Here is a 23716-nt window from a genome sequence, read left to right on the forward strand (position 1 = left end):
TGTGTTCTTATATATTTTTCTTGGGTTTCTACAGCGAGTCACTGCTGAAGATGGATGCTTGCTCTCAGCACAGCCCTCGCACTCTGCCTGGGTGCTGGGGTGCAGGCTGTGCTTACCGAAAGTGTTCAGATATTAAGGAGGTTTGAGCCTGTACAGGTCAGACAGAATACTGACTTTCTCCTGCAGAAAACAAGCCCAAGCTCCGTGGTTTGGGAGCTGAATCTTAGAAAGGTAACTAACAAAATGCAAGTGCCTAGACTTCAGCTTGCTTCAAATCTCTATATCCTTGGAAAATATCTTGAGTGCTCATGAAGTGGAAAAGGTTGGAAACCATGAAGAAATAGATTTCAAGGGGGCAGAAAAATTGTGATGTAGTAACTTTTCAACCCTTATTATAAATTTAATTCAGCTTTACTGGCTAAATTGGCAGGGTTTGACAATACCTGTGAATGATCTTTTTGGTCCAAATGGGGAGTTTTAGGGATTTGGCAATGTTATAAATAATCCCACTTTACACCATTGTCATGTGTTTCATGTGCAAATGATGACCTTTAAAAAACAAAATAACTACCTCCAGTTTAGATAGAATACTTCTAATACAGAAATCTTTGTAAATACATTAATTACAGTTAATAAAAAATAAATTCTGAATCTTTACACCATAGTCAAACACAGATAGATTAAAATCCATTTCTCACTCAAAGAAGCAGTTATGCAAAGTGGAAGAGAGCTATGCTCTTCCATTAAAAATCTATCCCAAAACAAAAAGCCCACCTCAAACTGAAGACTGTAATTTCATCACATCTGTGTTTTGCAGAGCACACAGTACTTGATTTGCAACCTCGAAGCAAGCCTAGCCCAAAAGAAGTGGGGTTTTGAGATGCGTTTCTGTATCGCAGACAATGGATCTGCAGCGTGCAGTGCAGTAACGGCCACCGAAATAACGGGCTCTGCATTTGAAAAGTGACTGTACAGTTACGTGTTCTGTACCCAAACAAGGTTTTGTGGATCAGGATTTCAGCAGGTGTGAGCTGGTTCACAAACTGGAGTAGAAGGCTTCAGGGCCTCTGAGGATCGGGCTTTTTAAAAGTCCTGATAGTGCTGGTCAGCCCCAAGTACAGGTAGAGGTTAGTACGCACGATGCTGGCCCCAGAGCTTGCTTTGGTTCTCTGGCAGCCACGTGGTCTTCTCTAGCAAAGCCACTATGCCCAAGGGCTGGAAACTGCCTTCCTGAGCCACAACGTAATCGATTTGGATCTGTGTTCCGATGCTGATCCTGAGCCAAACCCAAATCCAGTTCAAACTGGAACCTCTATAAAATCTTGAGTACTTTGGGTCCAGGGCAATTTTGTTTCTCTCTCTCTCTCTTTTTCTTTTATTTTTTGTTTTCCTTCCCTGGTAAAATTTTTGTTCCTTGAAAAACACTTCTGTGTGCTTTAACTTAAAAATATTGATGCCAACCACATGAATAATATCAGTGCCAACGGTAACAATAGCATCAGTGCCAGCACCCTCACAGTATTATTACCATCAATGCCAACAGTATCATGCAGATCTATGCCAGCAGGCCAACAGTGTCAACAATGCTGGTGCCAACAGGCCAGAACGAATGAAGAACCCCTCAGTAATAAACCGGTGTGCAAAGCCTCATGCTGCGCTGCTGTCCCACAATAACAAACCCCTGTGCCCAGCCTAGTTCTCATTAGCAACTTTACAATAACACACCCCGGTGCAAGAGCAATTAAACGAAAACACCAAGGCGTGTATGTCCTGGAAGGGAGAAATACTCAGATATTTCTGGAGCTGAGGGGCAAATGAAATAAATGATTAAGGATTTTGTTGACTGTGCTTTTCTAAATTTTTCTGTCCAAGTGCAATGGTGGCAGCTGGAGCTCTTTTTAAACTGGCACAGCCTGAGCTCTGGGAGCACTTGCAAGCAGCAAGTGGTTTGACTTCTGTGTACTTTGCTTTTGAGTGTATCTCCAGTTCTACCTACTCAACAGAGGAATCTTGTTTAACAGGTAATCTAAGGATTAATGAGAGAATCCGATCCAAACGGATCTTTCCAGAATCAATGCATTTCCAGTGTGTCATCTTACTATTCCAAGGCTAGTTCAGGCCTTGAGGACACAAACTTTTCTCCAAAGGGCAGGAAGGATTTTTCTTTTTCCAGAATTTGCAACTTGCACATGAAGGAAAAGGTCTGGTCTGTTGCTGAAGAGAGGGGCTGGCAAAGATCCAGAAAGGGAACAGGAAGTTTACAATTTACAACCATGCAGTAGCCGTACTTCCCCTGATCTTCTCAGGTCTGCACCCAGAAAAGCAGAGCAGATGCAGGGCATCCCAGTGCAGCCACGTCTTATGGTGGTGGCCTAGGAGTTAGGATGTGTTAAGCAGCTTTCAAAACTTACTCCCAGCCTACACCTCAGTGCAAGTAGCGATTCTGCTTTGTTTCCTTTCGGGCAGTAGCTTGATGTCATCACCAAAGAGTTCCTTGCTGTTTGAAAACCAAAATTTTTCTATCAAAGCAGCTGTCAGTTAGTTGCTCTTTTCTTAAAAAGAACAGGAAGACTATCTTGGTTGCCTTTGCCAAAAGTGGAGGAATCAAGGGACAAACAAATTGTCCCTGAAAATTTCAGGTGTCTCGATCAGCCCTACTTCAGAAGCTTCATACTCTGGGATTAACTGGAGGTTTTAAAGCCTACATGAAAAAGAAAGAGTTGAATCACAGTGTGCCTGGTGCAGTTTCAACGAGTTACATCCCAAAAGAATTGCTATTCACATTTGAACTCGGGTTACCTTTGGTGGAGGTGGAGGTTTGCCTTTGGGAACTGGGAAATGAGCAGGTTTTCTCTCTGGTGCCTATAACAAAAATGTAGTTTAAACGTCATTAGGCTTTCCTGTCTGAGCAGCTGCAGAACCTCCGCAGACCTCAGCTGCTGCTACTGTTATTTCATGTATTTACTACAGCATCTTCCTCGTGGAAAAACCTGGCATGAATTAGATTAATCTGCCCCCATACAAGAAGGCACAATAACACAAATACACGAGGGTATAAATCTCCTGTTTCAGAAGAGCACTGAACTATTCTCAATGTTTAAATTCTTCTCTATCGAATATCCATGCTCAGGTAGACTGCTTAGGAAGCTAAAGCTGATCACATGCATCTTGAGGATGTAAAGACAGTGGGATTTAAGTGTGGTTTTTATAATCAAGCTGATAGGTGGGGGTTTGGTTTTGTTTTTTATTTAGTCCTGATCCCTCATTCTTTATGCAGGCAGTACCATGCACTTATGTTGCTAGCGTGAGGATGGTTTCTACACCCTTGTATCAGGGAGCTCAAGTGCTGAGATGGTAAATATTTGAGGGAGATACTTTCATTTAAGTAGGATGCTTTGGGTTTATTAATGGCAAATATTCCTACTCTTCTGGTTTCCAAAATTTTTTTAAGAATTCAAAATATATATTTATATGCACATGGGTGGAGATCCCCTCACAGGTGGCATCTTTAGAGACTGCCACACCTCCACAATGCAGGGACCATTGCAGACATCTGTAGTAGCGCATCATTTGCTTTGTGCTTACACCTGGAGTCCCCGTTGGTGTGGACTCCATGTACTATTGCTAATGAGATGTGCTTGTGATGGCTTACAGGGCTCCTTGGCACAGATTAAGAGTATTTTGTGCAGTGTAGGATTGCACAGCAAAAAAAAGGTGATTCCTACCCTACCGGGGTTTGAATCTCTTGATGTACTTTTTTTCAATCATAGCCAGAAACTGAAAATACTAATTGGCATCTGAGAGTCATTTGCAACTCAGATGAAGGATGTGAAAAGTTGCAGGGTTATACTTACAAAAATCTCTTCTCTGTGGGAAGAGACTGGTTTGATAGAAGGAACAGGCGGTGGGGGACCTTTTGGCCTTATGACAGGCTGTAAAAGAAGAGAATATAAACCATATTGACCCTATATACAGACTATGTATGCATCCACATGTTCCCATGGGAACCTGCAGGCTTGTGTTCTATATATAAGGTGCATTAATAGGGGTAAAAGGATGCATTCATTTCAGAAGCAAGGATGCTTTATGCTGTCTGGTCCTGAGAAAACATGCAGGGCCTTATCTGGAGCACAGTCATTTCCCCAGCCTTTGGGATCAGATTGTCACTGCTGGTCTCCACCACGGTGTGAACTGGTCTGTGCTGTCTTCCCCAAAGCCAACATGAAAGCAAAGAAATTATCTAGAAGTGCTTACGCTTTGAAACTGTGGTTTGTTCTCTTGCAGCGGAGGTACAGGAAGGAGAAGTTTCTTATCATTCATCTGAAAACAGGGAACAGTTAAATCAGATGGAGTCCTTGTGCATTTGTATGCCCCTTTACTGCAGACAGATTACACAGGGACTTAGTGCCATGTGCTTTCCCCACTCCCTCCCCATGCTGGGATTCGCAGCACTGTCCTCTCAGCTCCAGACAAGTGTTTTGAAAGCCCCGTGGAAGTGTAGTGCACTTTGGCTGGTGAATTTTATGTTTCCACCCCTCGGTTACAGTCTCAGGGAGACTGTAGCTGACCCAGCACCTCCCTGCTCTTACCTTCTGGGCAGGTGCCACCAGGACAGGGTGTTCTCTGTGTCTTTGTTCTTGATCCACAAAGACTTGGTTTGTGGCTCCAGGTCCCCTTCTGGTCTGGAAGCTATGCAAATTTTAGATACAACTATAAATCTTACCTTGACTGAAGTAAAAAAAAAGACTTGCTGAAAATAAATGCCTGCCTTACTCCTCTTGTTGTGTTACATAGCCATGTCCTTTATTTCTTTCTTTCTCCCCCTTATTTTAATTTTTTAAGATTAATCCCGAGAGCTACAGTTTCAAGTCTTTAGTCCTCTCCCAACTATGGGATATCTGAAACAGCTCAACAAAGGTCATGGACCAACTTTCTTGGCTTTCCAGTGTCTGATTCCCTCCACCCCCTTTGAAAACCCCAGCTTAAAACCTATTTAGAAGTTGCTTTGCTTTAGGGGTAGTTTTTCCTCAATGGGGGTAAGAATTTTACCTCTTCTTGAATACTTGGAAGCGAATAAGCAACACTGCTGCAGTTGTGGTGACAGCGAGGACAACCAGCACACTGGCAACAATAGCGAAGCCTGTCAGGGAGAGAGAACACAAGTTGCTATTTCTTAAAAGATTCACTATTCCTAAGAAGTTTCTCATCACCACCATTGGCAAAGTAATTTTTTTCACAAGGTCTAGACCCTATTTGTTCTCACTATTGCTCAAGCTTATGGCTGCTTCTCCTGCCACAAATGGTGACGGAAAGGAATGTATTCCTGTCATTTTTGCCATCTTTGAAGACTGTGGTTATTGCCCGAGCTGTCCTTGGGCTAAACAAACCTAGCCCTTTCCTTCTATCCTCAAAGATCATTTCATTGTCATTCTTCTCCTCTTTCTCAAAGGGTGTTACCCAAAACTGGGTGCAGGCCTTTGGCATTGTATACAAGTAAGGCTTCATAATTTTCCTTCAACAAAGCTATTCTGAAGCCTCAACCAAGCCACAATGTTGAGAGCTGATGGTGCTCTAGTGAGTGTGGGAAGAGGACAGAAATATTTAATAACAAAGGCTTAAATTTTTTTTTTTCCCCCAAACACATGGAAATCTGTACACAAAGTATTTTCCCTCGGAGGTAGATCAGTTAAAGGCCAGCCTTGTGCAGATGAGAAAGAAATGAACTTGCCTGCCTCTCTCACATGAAAACCTCTGGGAGCTTGCCTCCACTCAAATTTGACAGTGAGCTAATAGGGTGTGCTCATTACCACAGGATGGAGAAAGGAAAAGCCTACTACTCTAAATAATCTCCTGGGTGCATCACTTCTGTCAGGTTAGAAAGAAAAATAGCTTGCTCTAGTCATTCATACAAGCTGCAGCGACTTAAAGGCGTGCAGAAATCCAAGACCTAGATATGCAATATTTGAAACACTCTGGCACCCGGTGCAAGTCGGGGCTGTTTCACTGGAGCTAAGGCACCCGTGTCCACCAGCAGGTGCCAGTGCCCAGTGTGTGGCCATGCAGCACTTACTGGTAAGCGCTGAGGAGCTGTCGCAGGTCGGTGGTGCCCAGCCTTCTTCACACTGGCACTGCAACTCGTGGTCACACACCTAGGGAAGCACAAAGCCGGGAATATCTTCAGGTTGGAAAAATGAGTGAAGCTGTGATGCCATAAAGTTTCAGCAACTCTGGACCAGGGTCCTGATAAGCTTATTGAAGTTTGGTTGGGAAACCCTCTCTCATTTTACTTGGACAAAAATTTAGCAGAGTGAGGAGCAGTTTTGTACAGTAAAGGCCAGACCTGATTGTCTGCCATCGTGTGCCTTTTGCAGGTGTTTCTGCAGTGAAAGCTTCAGTACAAGGCACAAAGCAGCAGAGTTAGTCTTTACATCTGTAGGTCTCTGTTCAAGTAAGATGAGCACAATTATCTTCCCAAAACAGGAGATGACCCGAAAGAGAATAGCTGTGATACTGTGGCTCAGAGGAAGGGCCAGACAGAATCTGTGTCCATCTCCTGTGATCTCCTTAGCAAAAATATGGATGCGATATCAGATTAGATTTACTTTCATAAAAATACAGGAAGCTTCCTGCAAATTCCTATCCCAATGACTTAAATACTGTCACCGATAAGGTCTGTAGCTGATATGCATAATTTTTTTTGTGTTAATAGTATCAAATGCTTGTGTCTTACAGCATGTCCAGTACACTTGGCAGAGCAGTTGGTTGATCTAAAGACATCTTCAGCATAGACACATTCTCCATTGCTGCACACCTGAAATGTACAGGGCAAATGTTAACAAAACGTACAGGGCAAATGTTAACAAAGTGATTTACAAGCTTTCCGAGCGTGCAGAGCTTGCACACTATTGTGTAAAGGGATGAAGAGTAAAAGGAGACATAGAAACAGGTCTGCAAATCACTGAAACCTCCATTAGGAGTTTGATATGTGGGTATAATTTTTCATTCGACCTTTGGGTATTTTATAGCAAAGGGGAATGACAAAGATGTACAGACATGACTCCTTTCCGCTCCTCTTCAATCCTCCATCCTTCTCTCCCCCCCCAGGTAGAAATATATAGCAAAGAAATTGGAAATAGCACTCAGTGATGCCTAGCACATCCATTATGGAAATAATTAAAAATAGTAATATATGTATGATCTTTTAACCCTTCATATGAAGGTAAGTTTCCATTGCCACATATAAAAAATAGTAAGACAGCAGTCAAGCATAAGGAAATCGGAACGATAGCTGTTTGTGTTTGCTTTGCTACTGCTTTGTAATAAGTGTAAGGCAGAAGGTATGGCAAATCAGATCAGCAGAAGTTTAGTGTCAAGTTCAGTTTCTCCGGTTTAAAATCTTGCTTGTCTGGTGAAAGAACTAACGATATAAACAAGACTGAAAGGGGGGAAAAATTGAGAAAAGCTGTTCTCTACTAACCATCCCATTCCCGCACTTGGTTCCATTGAGAATCATCCCTGGGTCTGCTCCTCCATTTCTAGGAAAACTCGCTTTGCAGGACTCAAAAGTCACCAGGCTCCCCTCCCGAGGCATCTCCTTCCCCCCAGTACAGAACAACTTCCCGCACATGATATCTCTGGAAGGAGAACAAGAGCTGCTAGAACAATGGCACGGCACAGCAAAGCGATCTGAGCTGCTCTGTCCTCCAGCTTGAATTTGTTGTGTACAGGAACTCCAAAGAAAAGGATTTTTGGTTTGTGGTGTTTTCAGGGTTTGTGAGTAGAAGGTGTCAGGTTCTTAATTTCTCTTGAGCTTATTAGGGAACCCACAGATATGTGCAGAAATTAGTATTTAACTGACCTGCCTTCAACTTCTGAGGTTCACCTGAGGTTCAAGTTCCCTATCCAAAAATCCCTTCCCTGTACTTACCTGCACATGCATGCACGCACACGCAGTCATCCTCACAAGCAGGCTTGCACATATATATGTACACACTTGCTCTTTCTCAGACTCATCTCATAGTTTGGAAGCTAGTTTTCTTAGAATTGGCTTTACCACAACATTCAGACTGAACAAGAAGGGACACATGGAGCTATGGGCCATCTAAAAAAGTGTGCTCTTTGCTTCTCTCTCTTAATTTGAATAGGAATGGTCTCTCTTCCCAAATCCCAGGAAATTCTGTAACACAGTGCTTACTTTTTTTTACACGGGACGTGACTACCTTTTTCTGTTCTGCAGTATCCATAATATACCCCTTTCTCGTTCATCCGGTAACAGGAAGCTGGACCTTCAGTAGCCTCTGTGAAAGAGAAAAATGCAACGGGATTAGTTTAGATTCTCTGCCTGTGAGAACCCACAATATTCCGTTTCCTTTACCTATTTAGGAAATGGCCTTTCCCAGTGAAGTTACCCGTGGGCCTAAATGATTCTCTCTGACACTTCATGAATTAATTCTGCAATGTCACTGTGTACACACAGCAGAACCTATCCTGTGTGTTCTCTCTATCCAGTACAAACCAGTAGACCTTGCCTAAGAGAAGGGGTATAATCAGGAATGGAGATGGTTTAGGACTGGGAAGAGGATAAGCCATCACACACATTCAGAAACACGAAGGCATGCTACATCTGGACATTAATTTGAAATACAGACACTTCCTCTTGCTATCAAGTAAATAATACTCACCCAGCTCCATTTCAAAGTTATCTTAAAAGCATTGTGCAAAAGAGGAACACACTTACCACTTCCCATTTTTCTAGAAATATATTGCCTTGTGTGCTCTGAGCTTCAGTTTGCACGATCATAATCACAGTGTAAATATAAAAATAATCAAATGTATGCTACAAGCTAGAACTCACTCATATAGATATTCTGTTCATGATTTACAAAAGGTCTTTGATTTTCTAGCAGACCAAGTCTGCCTCTGCCTCTCTCCTTCATCCTAGGCAACTTTATTTTGTCAATGCCAACTTGTACTCACGTGGTCCAAAAGCAGCTTTGCACTGGTTTTCTCGGGTGGGACAGCTTCCCATGTAGCAGTAGCCTTCCCCGTAGTTGCAGGGATATCCGTTCACCCGGAATCGATCCGCTGGACAATTCGCAGAAAAGCCGGTGCACATCTCGGCCAGGTCACAGTCATGCTTAACTGCTCGGCAAATAGCTCCTGATTTTTTATACTGAAGTGGGGGGAAAGCAATGCCACACTTAACACACCGCTCCTCCATGCCATTTAAAAATCACTCTGAACTAGAGAGCTAAAGGTAGGGGAGACAAATCCCATCCTCACTGTACAAGTTGCAGGAGGGGCCAGATGGGTATCGAATTTAAAGTTGATTTTGTCAATTGACAAGATTTTGGCCTGGTTGTGTCTCAGCTTTTTTTTTCCAGGAGGAAATGGGTAATCAAAATGTTCATTTCTCCAGGATGTTGAAAGATTGAGTGAATTGGTAGTTGTGCTGTAGTTTGGGAGGGACAAAGTGTGCTTGTCATTACAGTGCCGTGTCAGTAATTACAAGGAAAGAGGGATGGTTCTTTGGAAAGGTGTATTACTGCTTTTTCACAGGCAAAAAAACATATACCCCAAAAAATGAGAAGCTAGAGATTAAAAGGAGTCTTACTTGGCAGTTTTCACAGCACTCTCCGTGGGCACAGGTGGAACCCTCTGTCAGTTTGCAGGTCTCGGGGTCGCAGCAGTCGTTGGTGCACTCCTGGGACAGAAGCGGCAATCAGAGCTGTGGTGCTGCCTGCGGCCTCACCCCGCCGCCCTGCACTGGGTTATCGAGGGACAGAGGGATGTCTTGGACCTGCACTTTGCCTTTCTGAAAACCATTTTCACTAGAAGCCGTGCAGCCGGTGTGAGTGAGGGCATACAGGACACAAAGTGTGTTTGATTATGAAAGTGCTGATAGAAGTTGTGCGGGAACTTGCTTATTTCTCTGCTGAGATGGTTTTGTACTTATGGCTCTTCCCCATTCCCAGTTCTCTGTCAGCACAGCATGACAAACCATCCAGTCCTCTTTCCCACCATTTGACATGCACTTTATAGAGGTGACTATATTGCAGATCAGCAATTTGATGACCACAGTTTCCACAGAAATATTTCAGCTACCTTTGAACTGGCCACCTCAGACACTAACAGAAACCAGATACTGTAAAGCCTGAATAAAACTCTTTGCCTCTTCCAAGTATTGTTTATTCCCACTTATGCAGATACCTCAGGAGTACCACAGTCGCATTCCTCTCCTTTTTCCACAAAGCCGTTTCCACAGGATGGAGGTGCAATGATGCTGCTTATATCTGGGACGTTTGTTAAGCATTTTGGCATGTCACTCAACATGTATTTCTCAAAACTCTGGAGGCTGCAAGAGCTGAATTTCTTGGGGATGATAGAACTGTTTGAGAAAACAGGAGGATTTACGTGAGGATTGGCATAGGCAAGGAGAAGCAATACCCTTTACAGGTGACCACCCCCCAAACTATTGGATGCAACCATTTTTCCAAATACATATATTAATAAATACAATGGCTATCTCCTACTTATAGCAGAAAAAAAAAAATAGTGGAAACAAACAGATCAGAAAAAATTAATGTACTAAATGTAAACACTGCATATAATACATCCCACATCTCAAAGATTTAAGCCTGGTCTACACGATTTCTGCCTGGATGCTTCAGGCATTAGGGCTTTTCCACTGGGCCGTCCAGCAGAGACTCAGGGTGTTCAACTAGAGATGAAAATGGAACTAAATTCCTATCTAATGGGTGTTTATTGAAAGTGCGAGCACTTTGTGTGCTTTTCACAGGATACATCTTCAGGGTAGTGATCAAAAATATACTTTAGGTAAATCTTGGTGGGGAAGCTCTCTCATCTGAGATACCACGGCAGTTCCATGCTGTTGTCATTGTAAGGAAGAAGTTATGGTTTAATGTGATAGCCCCCACCAGACATGCAAAGCTGATGTTATGCAAAAGTGAATAAAGTGGGGTTTTTTGTTTGGTTTGGGGTGGTTTTTGGGGGTGGTGGACATCTGGGTGTGCATGTATCTGTCTGAGAATATCTTACAAGGGCCTGGAATTTCTCCATTTTTCTCTTCTTTATCTATAATTTGAATGGAATAATTTCAGAGAACAAAAATAATTCCTACTCCATTTTGGACACTGACAGCTTATCCAAAGCCCATCCTTAACTGCCCCGTGCATTAACGCTCTCACCTTTTTATCCAAACTCCTACCTGACAGTATCTGTCATGATACAGACTTCAGCGTTACACGTGCAGGCTTCGGTGTCATGACTCATGCCAAGGTTGTGTCCCATCTCATGTGCCATGGTGGCTGCAACTGCAATTTCATTTCTGTTATGGTCCTGTAAAGGTAAGAACAGGCTATTATTTCTATGAGTATTTTAGAACAAGTAGGAACATCAGAGGAGCCATGTGGCTAAGAAATAGAACAATTTTTCTTCTAGTGAAATGATCCTCACTGCCATGTAAGGATTGATATGTTGTTCAATCCATGCATGCATCTATTCCACAGTTTATGTTGGATTATATTATAATAGCAATGAGATGATGCCACTAACGAACATGAGTAAATTGCTATAATTAGTTTTTAAATAAACATGAGGAAGTTAGGCTGCCAAGTAACAACTGAGTGTTAAGGGGAACTGAACATCTGAAACTCTTAATCCTTTCTCTGGATAGCTGTCTCTGTGCTTAGGGTAATTACGTGGGTGCGATATAATTATTACTCATTACACCAAGGTAACTATTGTGTAGTGTTGTACGTGCACAGAAAGGAAAGGCAGATGCTGTGCTCCATCTTCATTCTTAGCTGGATGGTTTGTGCTGCTTGGTGGGAGGGAGGAAAAGTCCTGCTCTTCCGAGTGAAATCCAGATGGATAAATAGCAGGTAGTAGTGGAAATGCATGAAGCATGAGACACAGCGTACTGGTCATACTCTTCCAGCACAGCATTGCAAATTCTGCTGGTACAAAATGCATCCCCCCACCTCGAAAAGCATTCTGGTTTTACGATCATCCTCGGATTTACTTGTGGTGTGGGAAAGCTGGAATAACGTGGGTTATTCCTCTTACCAACAAGCCCGGCCTCTGAAGCTGGATGCAGCAGTTTTGTTCCTGGTGTTGTTGGTAAAGCTTTGGATCTGTGTTCCTCTTTAGGCTGAAGTTTAAGTACAGTAGTTTAGACAGCTATGGCTAAACTGATGATATGTGTTATGACAGAACCAATTCCCTGCTCGAAACAGGGAACTTTATGATACTTATCACTCATTTCTCTCTTTTTGACTCTGTTGGGGCCCGGTACTCCAAATACAGGTGTCAGAGTTTGATGTTGGCATTTAGATAACACAGATACCATGCTTTGTGTGTGCTTTCTTTACCCTCTGCACTTCATTTAAACTAAAATCTCTGACTGTGAATTTCTACAGTCTAATAAAATAATGATATGAACCAGACAGAGAACCGAAAGTGTCGTACCCCCCAAAATTTTCATAAACCTTCTTTGCTAGTTGAGTAAAAAATATAGCAAAGCCTTTAAAAAATAAAATAAATCAGACCTGAATAATACCTGCAGAATATGTATCACTGCATATGGATTTTAGGAAGGCTAATCCAATCGTTGTCCCCTGAAAGTCGTAGCCTCTGCAAGGAAGAAGAAAGGCACAGTGAAACGCAATGATGTGACCAGGAAGGAGACCTGAGTTCAAGTCTGCTTTATGAACCGGGCTGAGGGCTTTAAGCATATACTCATTTCCAGCTCTGGTTTGCATCCCTGATTTAATATTTGAGGACATGCTGAAGATCACCGCAAATCAGAAAACAATTGAATACACTTTTCATTTTAAATTTTTATGTAAATTATGTTGCGGTTCATCAGACTTAAAGCATCTGTTGCAGCGTAAAGAGCTTGATGAAGTGCTCTGAAGGTAGCAAAGTGCTTAGATGAATCGGGGCCATTGAACGTGAGCCAGAATAGCGAAGTGAGTGCTGGTTTACTTTGGCAACGGGCATTTCCCAGCTGTTAAATGTCATGTCATGGCTCCTTAGGTTGTTAGACTGTCCTGCAGTCTTCAGGACACTCAACTGTTCTCTGACCAGAGCAGGGAAAAGAGATGTAGCAAAAGTTTACATTGCCTGTTTTTGCAGGGATTCAGATGGAAAGATTAGATACTATGTCCTAGCAGGTAGTTGGCTCCATGAAGAAAATAAAAGCAAGAGAAGAGACCCTGCATTTATCTTCTTATCCTAGAATTAGTACAACCTGCTATTGGAAAGCATGAAATCTAGTTCAGTATAGACAGCATCTCTGACTGGTTGGTGACCAATTTTTAAAGAACGAATTCCTTGAACATATTTGGAAATGCAAATACGAAAGAGAACGATACACACGTGATTAGCTGAGCATTGTCGTTTCTTTTCCTCTTTGATAAATCTGATAGACGCCACTTTGAGAAACTGTCCAGAGTGAACCCTGCAGCACTACTCAGGAGGCATTTATCCCCATCTGTCCAGATTTCTAGGCCAACTAAAGCCACGTAGATATTTATGGCCTTATAAACCTGCAGCAGAGGAACAGTGTTGTTGTAAAAATGTAGTTACACAGACTTCTGAAACAAACACTTGTCCTGGTACTTGGTTCACTTTTGTCACTTGCCATATAGTCCACTCCAGACCCAATTTAAGCTTTTCTGCACTTTGAAGTTGCAACAAAAAGGCAACAAAAAGACAACAAACAAAACACGAACTGTTGTATTCCCCCACACTTTAAACAACTATCAAAATGGTTTTAAAATATGTGAAAATTCCAGCAGTATTTTTGCCTTGCAAAAGAAATCAAGAATCACTTCATTCTTTTCAAAGGATTTCAGTCATTTGCTTTAATAAGTGTTAAGAAAATACAGTCTAAATCTTCCTTTACAGAAATCTCATATCTGAAGGCAAAGAACAGGATAATATCAACAGTGTTAAATTTGTTTCATAAATTACAATGAAGTTCAGTTTTCATTCTTTCCTACATGTAATAATGACAATTCATGATGTTTGCAGAAGAAAAAAAATATTAATCTCTTCTATTTGAATTTCACTTTGCTGTATTTGGTCTTACCTTGTTGATGTAATTGACTATTCCAAATATCCTTTGTCTTACAGTTTTAACATCTTCCTCATACTTCTTATACTAAAAAAGTAAATATAGTACGTTAGGAAAAAGAGATTTATCAGAAAAGAAATATCCCACGGAAGATGGCATTGCAAACCACACCGTGCCTGGTCTACTTATTATTATCTTTTTGATGTGCTGTTTTATCAGACAATGTGTTTCAACATCAGGCCCTTTTAAAATGTGTATCTATGCAGAAGAGGACAGGCACTGTACGGTGTTTTCTGAATTCTCATCATCTCCAGGTGGATTTTTAAAATCAGTCGGCATTAGGAAATCCTGTTCCAAGCCAAAGTCAGTAGCACTGTAATTGTGGTAGGAGCCCAGGGGTAAGAGCAGTACCTGCTTTGGAAAGCTCGCCTCTAGCTGGTTAAATGAGAAAAAATTGTTTCAATACTCACCAAAGTATTGTCTGCAACTATGTAAACTTCCAGATACTTTTTTGCTTTCAGGTAGGCTTTCATCTAAAGACAAGATACATTTAAATGACTTCTAAGGCCTGTTTCAGCCTCAACCTTTGCAATTTCAAAGCCATGTATTAGTTATGAGGGTATTTCTTTAGCTGAGTCATTTAGAATGGGACAGCCTTGTTTTAAGATGCTGAAAGGTAGGCTAGGTTTGTATGTTTAAAGATGCACATGGGCACCTACTAGTACATGCAGGAGGGCTTAACTCAGCTGCTGACTGAAGTCTCAGATCTGTGAGATTTCACACTGGTTCTTTAAGGTCTGATTATGCTTCACTGTTTGCGATTGCTGCTTTTCTGGAGGTGCCACCAGCCAAAGTGGGACTTGTGCTACTCACAGAGGCTGCAGTTTCTTTTCTGACATGTGCTACTTACTGGACTGTTGCTTAACTATGTACCTACTTCGGGACTGTTGCTGGATTTGAAGATGTCATTGATGGGGTCATTTGAATCCTCTTCCCAGGTATTGTTGATTAGACCACAGGTTTTTATGGACTTCTGTTGGAGTTTCTCGTACTTATAGACGGCATGTTCGTCTCTGTCTGAAGCTCCCAAAGGTTCAATGAGGTACTTCTGACCACGGGTCTCAAAATAGCCACTAAGAAAATGAGTTAGACTGTGATCTTTTGAATCCACAGGACTGAGTGAAGATAGCAACATGACCTCTAACAGCATTTAGCTGAAGCGTACAGACCACTGCACACACTGATGCAATGGGACAGTTTGGCAGCATGCAGGCAGAGTGTACAACAGTTTAAAAACAGAAATCCAAGCTTCTGAGTCAATTGGAAGGTCTGGGTGGTCAGTGAAGTCTCCGAGTAGGAGACTGTAAGTCAAAAAGAAACTGATTTAGGAATGAATTAGATTTAAATTTCAGGGGTTTGTGCTAACAGCGCTGTTTGAAAAGTGAATTTCAGTTCAGTGGGGAATTCAAAGATATGTTTTTATCTTTAATTGAGATGAAAAGCTGAAATATTGAAAGGAATTAAGAGTTTTGAATAATTTTGAGCAGCAAATGTCAAAATAAGTGTTCTGTATTAATATGGAAACTCAACCAGATATGTAAGAAGTGTTCATAAAGAAAGTCTGGGTTTTGGTCAAACTCCACTAACCACTAGGAAAATGTTCTGCTGCAGCTTCTCAGACTCAAGAGCCATCCTTTTGCCTTTTTATCTTATACCACTGTGTCTTTGGTGATTAGAAATGAGCAGACTTTTTCAACTGAGCTTTTCATACAGAAGCTTGAACTTCCCAACCCTGTAACTGCTGTAGCACTGAACATAATGTAGCTTTCTCTTGAAGCATCAGTGGAGCTTCCTACAGCTTAGAAGCATAAGCCCCAAATGTTTACTGTAAACACCATCAAATGCTATGGTATGGAATTAGTCATACACATTTACTGATATAGATGTTTCTTTAGCTTCCAATTTATAAACTCTGAAACTGAAGTAGAAAGGTAACCTTTTTCTCCCTTCTTTCCCTTTTTTTGGTAAACTAGTTTCCTTGTAAGCATGAATAAAAGATAACACCACTTATTTACATCTTGATACTTTTTATATTGGAGAAATTTATCCTCGTAGAGTATGTGTATTCTGCCATTGGTACCCTTTGGGAACCAAACCTCCACCTTACCTTAGACCTTTGCAAGCACTGATGCTTGCTGTGGAATCAACATCATTCTGAATGTAACCTTCATAATAACAGTGATCCTGGTTAGAAAGAAAAAATACGTTGTCAAATTGGGCCATGTCTCATTGACTGCAATGAATTGGCCTAGATCCAGTGACTTCAGAAGTCAAACTGCACTAGCTACAAGCTACCACAAACTACAGTGTCTGAGGAAATCTCCCGGTAGAGATGAGTCTTAAAATGGAAGAAGCTGGTGACTATTTCCATGTGTCCTACGGTGCTGTTACTGCCACCCTTCAACACAGAACGACCCAGCTTGTGACAAATGCAATCGTGGTGGTACAACAGTGCATGAAAATAAGAATATGCATACTTAGTGCTCAAAATCAAGCATATACTGATGTGCTCTGCTGAATTAAGGTCCGTACTGAATGATTTTATTGTGGCCAAATTTCAAGGAAACACCCTTTAATATTAACCCAACAATTAAATGCATTAACTTCAATGAGATTAAAATGCATGTATTATATTAAAACATATGATTAGGGGAAAAATTTTCATGACTTAATTGACTTAAGGATCTAAGGTCTAATGAACACTTCTGTGTTCAAAGAGACTTCAAAGTCACTGAGGTATTGTGGAAAATTTTACCCATAGCATTTCCTTAACAGATTTCTTAAGAGAGACCTATAACACATGTGCTGGGCAGTATTCAAACCTGCATGGCTTGTGCCTTTTGTTTTCTCATAGATGCTCAATTTCACTTCACCGTTTATTTGTCTTCCTTCCATCACAACATGCTAACTTCCTTACAGTGAAAAATACATCAACAAAGTGAAAACTACTGGAGAAAGAAGGGGAAAATTACTCTTCATCTTTTGAGGATGCAAGAGAAACAGCTCCTGAGATCACAACAAAGTATCCAAAATGTAGGAATTCCTTACTCAGCAAGCTGCACAGGTAGGCCTGTTTGAGATTGTCTTTAACCAGGCGTGAGTGCTATTTGCTTTTCACAGGATCCATTCAGGGAGTGAAAGTAATTCGAGCAATCAGAAATGGCATTTTTCTCCACAAAAAAAAAAAAAAAGAAATTGTTTATGCACGCTTATTTCACTCAAGATCCTCCTGTTCCTGCTAATCGCTCCATGACAAAGAATATTAGGCTTTGTATTCCAAATTACATGTGTTTAAAACACATAGCATGACACTGGACAAAAAGCTTCAGGTGAGAGCTTTGTTGAGGATAAGACCCATGGGTAGACAGTTAATTAAAAAACCTTCCACAGTGACTTCCTTTGTGTCTGGATCTGAATAACTGATTTGTCATGGCTCAGAGAAACCACCTGGGGTAACCTGCAGTGCATTTGCTGTGAGCGTGGGTGGTAATTTGAGCCAGTGAGGAAATGTGTCTTTATCAGAATCTATGATCTCACTGAGATCAGGGTGTAAAAGCAAGTCACGGAGTTGCGCAAAGTCAGGAGGGCAAAGTCAGGCAGTGGAATGGCTCTGGCTCCGCTCCCTTTCCTGACAAAAGAGAGAAATTCAGCTCAGGTAATGTGTTCATCAGCCACTAAGGTGAAAAGGGGTCACCTTTCTGAAAGACAAACTATGTTGGATTCTCAACAGGTGCAAATCAGTGTAGCGCTGCCAAAGTCATGAGTCACCTCTTCCCTGTCCCTTCAGAGGCATCCTAAATTACAGTGCTTAGAACCTTGATTTAAAATCTCTTCTTTCTGTCTGATACATCTGTTATTTCACGGACCCGTGAATCTCATACAGACTTCCGCAAGACTGCAAGTATGAGGGGAGGAAACCTTTTTTTATTACCTTGATTTGAGGACTTGTTGTTATTTGTCGACCGTCATCAGAATAAACTGTTTCAGTGTAGTCTCTAGCTAATAGATGCCTGCAAAGAGTCAAGTGCAAGTGTTATTCAAAATAAATTGTAGTCATCTAGAAATGAGGCAATTGCATAATGCGCAAAGTATGTAGGGAATTCAAATGATTACTCAGGTTATTATTAGTATTGAAAAACTAGGGAAGCAAAGCTACTGGGTGGGGAATTCTGCCCGTTTGTAATCTTTACTCAAACAAAGGGACATTTCTAAAATAAGAAAGCAATTAAAGTCTACTTATTTCACTGGTATAAGATAACCTCCTAGTAGATCTGAAAGTAAATGTGTAATTACATGTGCAGGATTGATCCTCTTTTGTCCTCCAATTTGTGTAGGCATTTCCACCACTCCACAGTGTGTGTGAAATGGCACCGTTCTGTTCTCTTCCCCGTTCACCCCCACTGATGATAAATAACAAAGATCTAGGTCAATGGAACAGCTGCCTCACCTGTTTCACATGTGCCTGTGCATACATGTATGTGTACATGTGCATACGTGTATGTGTGCATGTGCACACACTCAGAGATTCTCTCTATTCTTTTGCTCACAGCTTTTTTATAACTTTGCTAGAGCAAGTTCTCATCTTTGTAATCATTCTGTCTGAACTTGATTTTTCTTTTTTTGCCTAAATAAACTCTATTTTTGTACACATACATGTTCCTGAACCTTTGAAGGAGGACATCATGACTATGGAATAAATGACTGTGTTTCTGCCACCACTGGGCAAGGTGCCTTTGGGTTTCTGGTTGGTGTACACGTGATCTGCTGTGGAAGGCCAAATCCTGCAAGGCTCTGTGCGCTCAGGCTCCTATGCAGCAGAGCACTAAGCAGATGCTTAACTTTAAGCCAGGGCTGTAGTCTTACTAAAGCTAGCAGCAAAACAAGTCTACATTCACTTCAGTTTGGGTAATTACCCCAAACTGCCACAATCCTATTGCTTTTCAAAGAGTGGGATTTAGTACAATATAAATTCCCTTCCCCCCTCCAAATATTTAGATTAGATTAATACAGGGGCAAAGAGTTAATTATAGTCTATATTTAACAGGAACTGATTATAGTACAATTGTATTTACACAGCCATTAGAAAAGCACCTATTAAAGCAGATTTGTTTGATCCCATGTTAAATATTGTGGTGGAGTCAGCAAGCAGAAAGTCACAGCTGTGCTTTATTTTGTGTTGTTCTGTACGGTTTGGGACTTTCCTTTGTATGCTTTGTTCTGTACCAAAGCCTGCTGCTTCTCCGTACCCTCTGCGTGGCTGGTTTAAATGCTGTTAATCTCTTCAGCCAAGGAGGCGAGCTCTCCTGCTTTCAATTTCCATAAAGCATTTTGTCAATGCCAGTATATATTAGACCACTCAAAGTCCAACAGCAGTAGTGTCAAGGTAGGGAGTGCTGGAAGCCGAAGCATTTCTTACTACTATTTTCCATTTTTGAAAAGCAAACAGAGCCAACGGCCCCGTTTCATGGATATTTCTCTTGTTCTTCTCTGTAGTTTCTACCAGCATGGAACAAATAAATATAACCCAGAGACTATCCATGGACACAGAAAACTTGTGAATAATATGAAAACATTGAACATTTAGTGGATTTAGGCATTTAGAAATGAATGGGTGAACAGTTAGCAGTATAGACAAGTCATTCCATCATCGTAATGTCATATGTGTGTGTAGTTATTTTACGTTACCAAAATACTGACATGATGCTATCTCTCCCCTCTTCTCTCATTGGAGTTGAAAGGTTGTATTTACCAAAATACCTCTGTCTGACAGGAGCCTAAGTCCTGCTTCACAGTATCCTGAATGCCCTACAGAGCTGCTTACAGTGAGGAATAAGGCTCAAGGAAAAACTGAACTGAACCTACTTATTTTTTTGTAGGTGCAGTATGACTTCCTCTCCATTGGCTTTGATTCCATACTCCATTGTGTCATCGTATTTTGTCTGTAAACAGATTTAAGTGTTAGAATATGGACTGTTATGATTTCTGGCCTCACTATGAGCTGCCTGTTACTGAGTTGCCAACTGCATTCTTTTCCTTCTCTTCCCACCAAAAATAAGTATTCTGGCAGTTACAGAATAAGCAGGAGGTCACTCTGTTTCATATTTTTTAATTAGAGGAAGAAATTTAACTTTGCAAATGTATTTCTACGATCATAAACACATACCCTGCATATTCAGGAAAGTGCCGAAGCGGATGCTTAAATTCAAACCTTTTCATAACTCTCTTGAAATATGTAAGAGCCTGCTTAGTTTTAAGGATTTGATTTAATTTACTTCAAATTAAAATGTCCACAGGTTATTCAAAGTCTGAGTAGTATCAAAACCTACATCTCTGCAGAGATACAAGTACAGAAGACCCACTGATAGCGTACGGGTACGTCACTGCATACCAAGTAACACCTCACAGCCCGTCTTTACCACACATGGACTCACTCTGCCACGTTTTCTCTTTCATTTCATTTTGCAAGATCAAGTGTCTGGCTCCAAAGACTCTTACCCCTGAAAACCAAGGCTACTCTGACTCCAGAAAACCTTCCCCATCTCCCAGAAAAAAAAAAAAAAAAAAGTTATCTCTTTTAATACCTCTTTGTTTGTTTCTACATCTCTTTTTTGTACTGTGTGCAATTTCCGTGGATAAACTATTTCATATTGCTCAACTCCAGGTAATTTCTTGCCCATGCTCCCTAGGGAGAAACAGATGTATATTTATGAAAACACAGTATTAACTTATTAAACACTATATTTCATGTCTGTCAAGATGGATTCTGGTCGGCTGTGTAGTCCTTCATCTGTTGCACCACTCGTTTCTCATGTAGTCTTTGCTCTGGCATGAGCTCATCTGGTCTGCTAAGCAGTCACCCTCATTATGTGACCTAACTCGAGGTTTGTTACAGTCTGGATTTCAGATGACTTGACATACCTGGCTATTTCCAGGTGTCAAAATATTTTATGCAATTCGCCTTGTATTTCTTTCCCCAGCACCAACCAGTAGTTTCGAGTACCAACATGCTAGACCAGCTTTGTCTTCACATTTTGCAGATGACGTGAATCAAGTTATACAGTTCTGTGAAACTGGTGACCTCCAAACCTTATCACATGTTGGCATGCAAGTTAAGGCTGCCTCTAGGTAAGCCAATAAACTCATACAGTTCACCACAAGTCTGGACCAGGCCTAGATTTTTCCTTTTCAGCTGGTCTTCTCACATAAGAACTTGTCACAATGCTTTAATAAGTACACTCTTACCTATTGAATCGTGATTGGGGGTGGTTGCATACTTATGACAGTGGAAGGACTGGAGAAGGCATTTGAACAAGGCTAGGTAAAAATAACAGGTGATAGGCAACAAAGCAAGAAAATCTTGAAGGTGGTAAGGAATTCAGATGATTCCTTAACTCACATAACCCTTCTTACTGGTCTTGTAAGTTGTGTTGTGTGTCTGCAGTGGCTATAAAGAACTTGTTGAGGAAATGCAGTGCTGATGAAAAGTATTTCTTTTAGTTTTCTGCTTCTGAGCCTTGAGTGAATCTTGACAAAAGTTAATTTGTGGCATGACTTGCAGGGGTGGTCAGCATTCATTGCATCATTTAAAGTTAATAATAGCAGCTGACATACAGCATTTGAGGGTAGTACAAGGGATGTGTTAGCTTCCAGCAAGGCGACAGCAAGTTTTACATGCCTCCTAAGCTTTTTAATTTCCTGGAAAAGGTCATTTCACCTGAATGGGCAAATTCTTGAGGGCTCAGCACTAAGCACAAGAGCCTGTATTTGAAAAAAAAACCCCAAACCACAAACAACAAAGGGAGAGTGCAACTCCCAGTTTAATTGTCCGCCTGAAGGCCAGATTTTTACAAGAGTGGGGCATCCAATTACTGTAATTTTCTGTATCTGGAACAACAGAGCACATCCTCATGCAAATTGTTCCAGTAAAATAAACAGATTAATTCTTCATAATTGGTTTATTTGATTAAACCCTTTCCAAAAATTATTACAGAATAAACTAGGTTGTATCTTGACAAAGCTGAGGGCTGTAGAGAAAGGCGTGATGGTATAATGGTAGTAAGTCCTAAGTAAGTAGTAAGTATCTTGCGTCAGCTGAGCCATGACACTGACACAGTAACTATCCATGCACATGCTGTTAACAGACACCAAGTGCATGTTTGTTACTGTTACAACGCTGTTTTATATTTTATTTTAAGCAACTAATTAAGTTTACTTTTAAAAAATCTTTTGCTTTTCAGACTTAGTCTTTGCATGAGGTTAAAGTATGTTCCTATGTAACGATCACAGTAATATTTTAGGCCTCTCGGAACAGAGATCTGTGCTCCAGTTTTATCTATCCACTCCCTGTTGCAGACTCTTTTTACAAGGCCAACTGTAGCCCAGATGGTTCAAGTTTAGGCTAGATTTGAATGGAGACTCGGAACTAAACTTGTCCTTTTCTCGCAGTGTGATACAAAGAGCATTTCGAGGAAAACGGGTTAGTTTTTTTCTGGAACGAATAGTTTCTTAGAGGTAGTTTTTTTTTTAGTCAACTCAGTATATTGTCTTTGTCTTGCTTCAGGCATTGTCTTGAGTCAGTAGCTTTAAGGAGGAAAGACATTTCTTGGGCTTTGTACAACAGCTAGAAAAAGTACCAATAAAGAACAAATAATGATGTACTTTTCCAAGAGCCTATACCAGGAAGAAAAATCATTAGTGAGGATTTCATTGACAATGAAGGTTTGGTTTTGTCAAGAAACAAAATCTGTAACACCTCAAGCATTAGTACTGTACACGTTTTCAGATATTCTGTGCAACTAATGAAATTGTAAAGATACCTGCCTGAATACAAATTACATGTCTAATTACGTCTATAAACCCTGTGCATGCTTGTGCATGCCAAGCTCCGAAAAAATCTGTTCTCTTTTGACATGAATTGAAAGAAACAATGCACGTGGAAAAAAGTGTGGTCTGTTAAGGTTAAGTCATATGAATACTCATAACCTGAAGTATCACACAGATAATAAGGGTGGTAACTATTTTAATTCAGGTAATGTCATCATCTGAATTCAAATAAAAGTTTGGGGTTTTTTTTTACAGCCAAAATGCTGTCAGTTTAATAAGTTGGCCCAACTGGATAAATCGTCTGCTCACTTACAGGGGAAGTACTTTCTTAATTGGCTCAAAAAACTAACCAGTTCTAGGTCTTTAGGCAATCTATGGCCAGTTTTCACACAAGTAAATAATTCTCTAACTAGAGAACTTTAGATAATCGCTTTGAACAGAAAGAAAAAAAAAAAACATCCCTGACTTCAGCAAGACCATTTTTTCAATGGCTTTAATTCACTGTTCTTCAGTATTATCTACATGTTAATAATTAAAAATTCATAAAAGCTCTGCAAAGTTATCCATAGCAACCACTGATAAAGGATTAAAAAAAAAAAAAAAAAAAAGCCGTACCTTGTTGGAGAAAATGTAGCAAAACAACAGAAACAAGAAGTATGTTAGTCATCTCAGTTGTGCTTGTCTAGCAGTGGTCTCTGTGGGTTCCAGGCTGGCTCTGCTTTGAGCAGTCCT

At 40.8% G+C, this 23716-nt stretch overlaps 1 protein-coding gene across 2 annotated transcripts; it reads right to left on the reverse strand.

Annotated features, from left to right (window-relative positions):
* Nucleotides 1-525: 525 nt before the first annotated feature.
* Nucleotides 526-23716, reverse strand: LOC141916069 (disintegrin and metalloproteinase domain-containing protein 28-like). Of its 2 annotated transcripts, XM_074808153.1 has the most exons (24): nt 23600-23716; nt 20743-20843; nt 20024-20100; nt 18093-18171; nt 16269-16345; nt 15039-15234; nt 14572-14634; nt 14117-14188; nt 13402-13571; nt 12570-12654; nt 11228-11358; nt 10210-10387; nt 9614-9703; nt 8977-9172; nt 8195-8297; nt 7478-7634; nt 6731-6811; nt 6071-6149; nt 5050-5140; nt 4590-4689; nt 4255-4320; nt 3855-3932; nt 2800-2862; nt 526-2701 (listed from the first exon to the last, which is right to left on the reverse strand). In XM_074808153.1, the coding sequence occupies exons 1-24, from the start codon at nt 23649-23651 to the stop codon at nt 2669-2671; spliced, it is 2418 nt and encodes an 805-aa protein (XP_074664254.1). In that variant the 5' UTR covers nt 23652-23716; the 3' UTR covers nt 526-2668. The 2 variants fall into 2 exon arrangements, with proteins under 2 accessions (XP_074664254.1, XP_074664255.1); XM_074808154.1 differs by lacking the exons at nt 526-2701; nt 2800-2862; nt 3855-3932; nt 4255-4320 and having other exon boundaries at nt 4609-4710.

This window comes from Strix aluco, chromosome 28 (assembly GCF_031877795.1).
Source record: "Strix aluco isolate bStrAlu1 chromosome 28, bStrAlu1.hap1, whole genome shotgun sequence".
NCBI lineage: Eukaryota > Metazoa > Chordata > Aves > Strigiformes > Strigidae > Strix > Strix aluco.

Bases quoted from the DNA above. Each gene is read 5' to 3' on its own strand.
- LOC141916069 (XM_074808153.1), bottom strand. From the start codon at position 23,651: ATGACTAACATACTTCTTGTTTCTGTTGTTTTGCTACATTTTCTCCAA. The intron at 9,173-9,613 runs GTAAGACTCCTT...CCCCCACTTCAG, and splicing joins AGTGCTGTGAAAACTGCCAA to TATAAAAAATCAGGAGCTAT. The intron at 2,863-3,854 runs GTAAGTATAACC...TTTTTGTTATAG, and splicing joins CCCACAGAGAAGAGATTTTT to GCACCAGAGAGAAAACCTGC.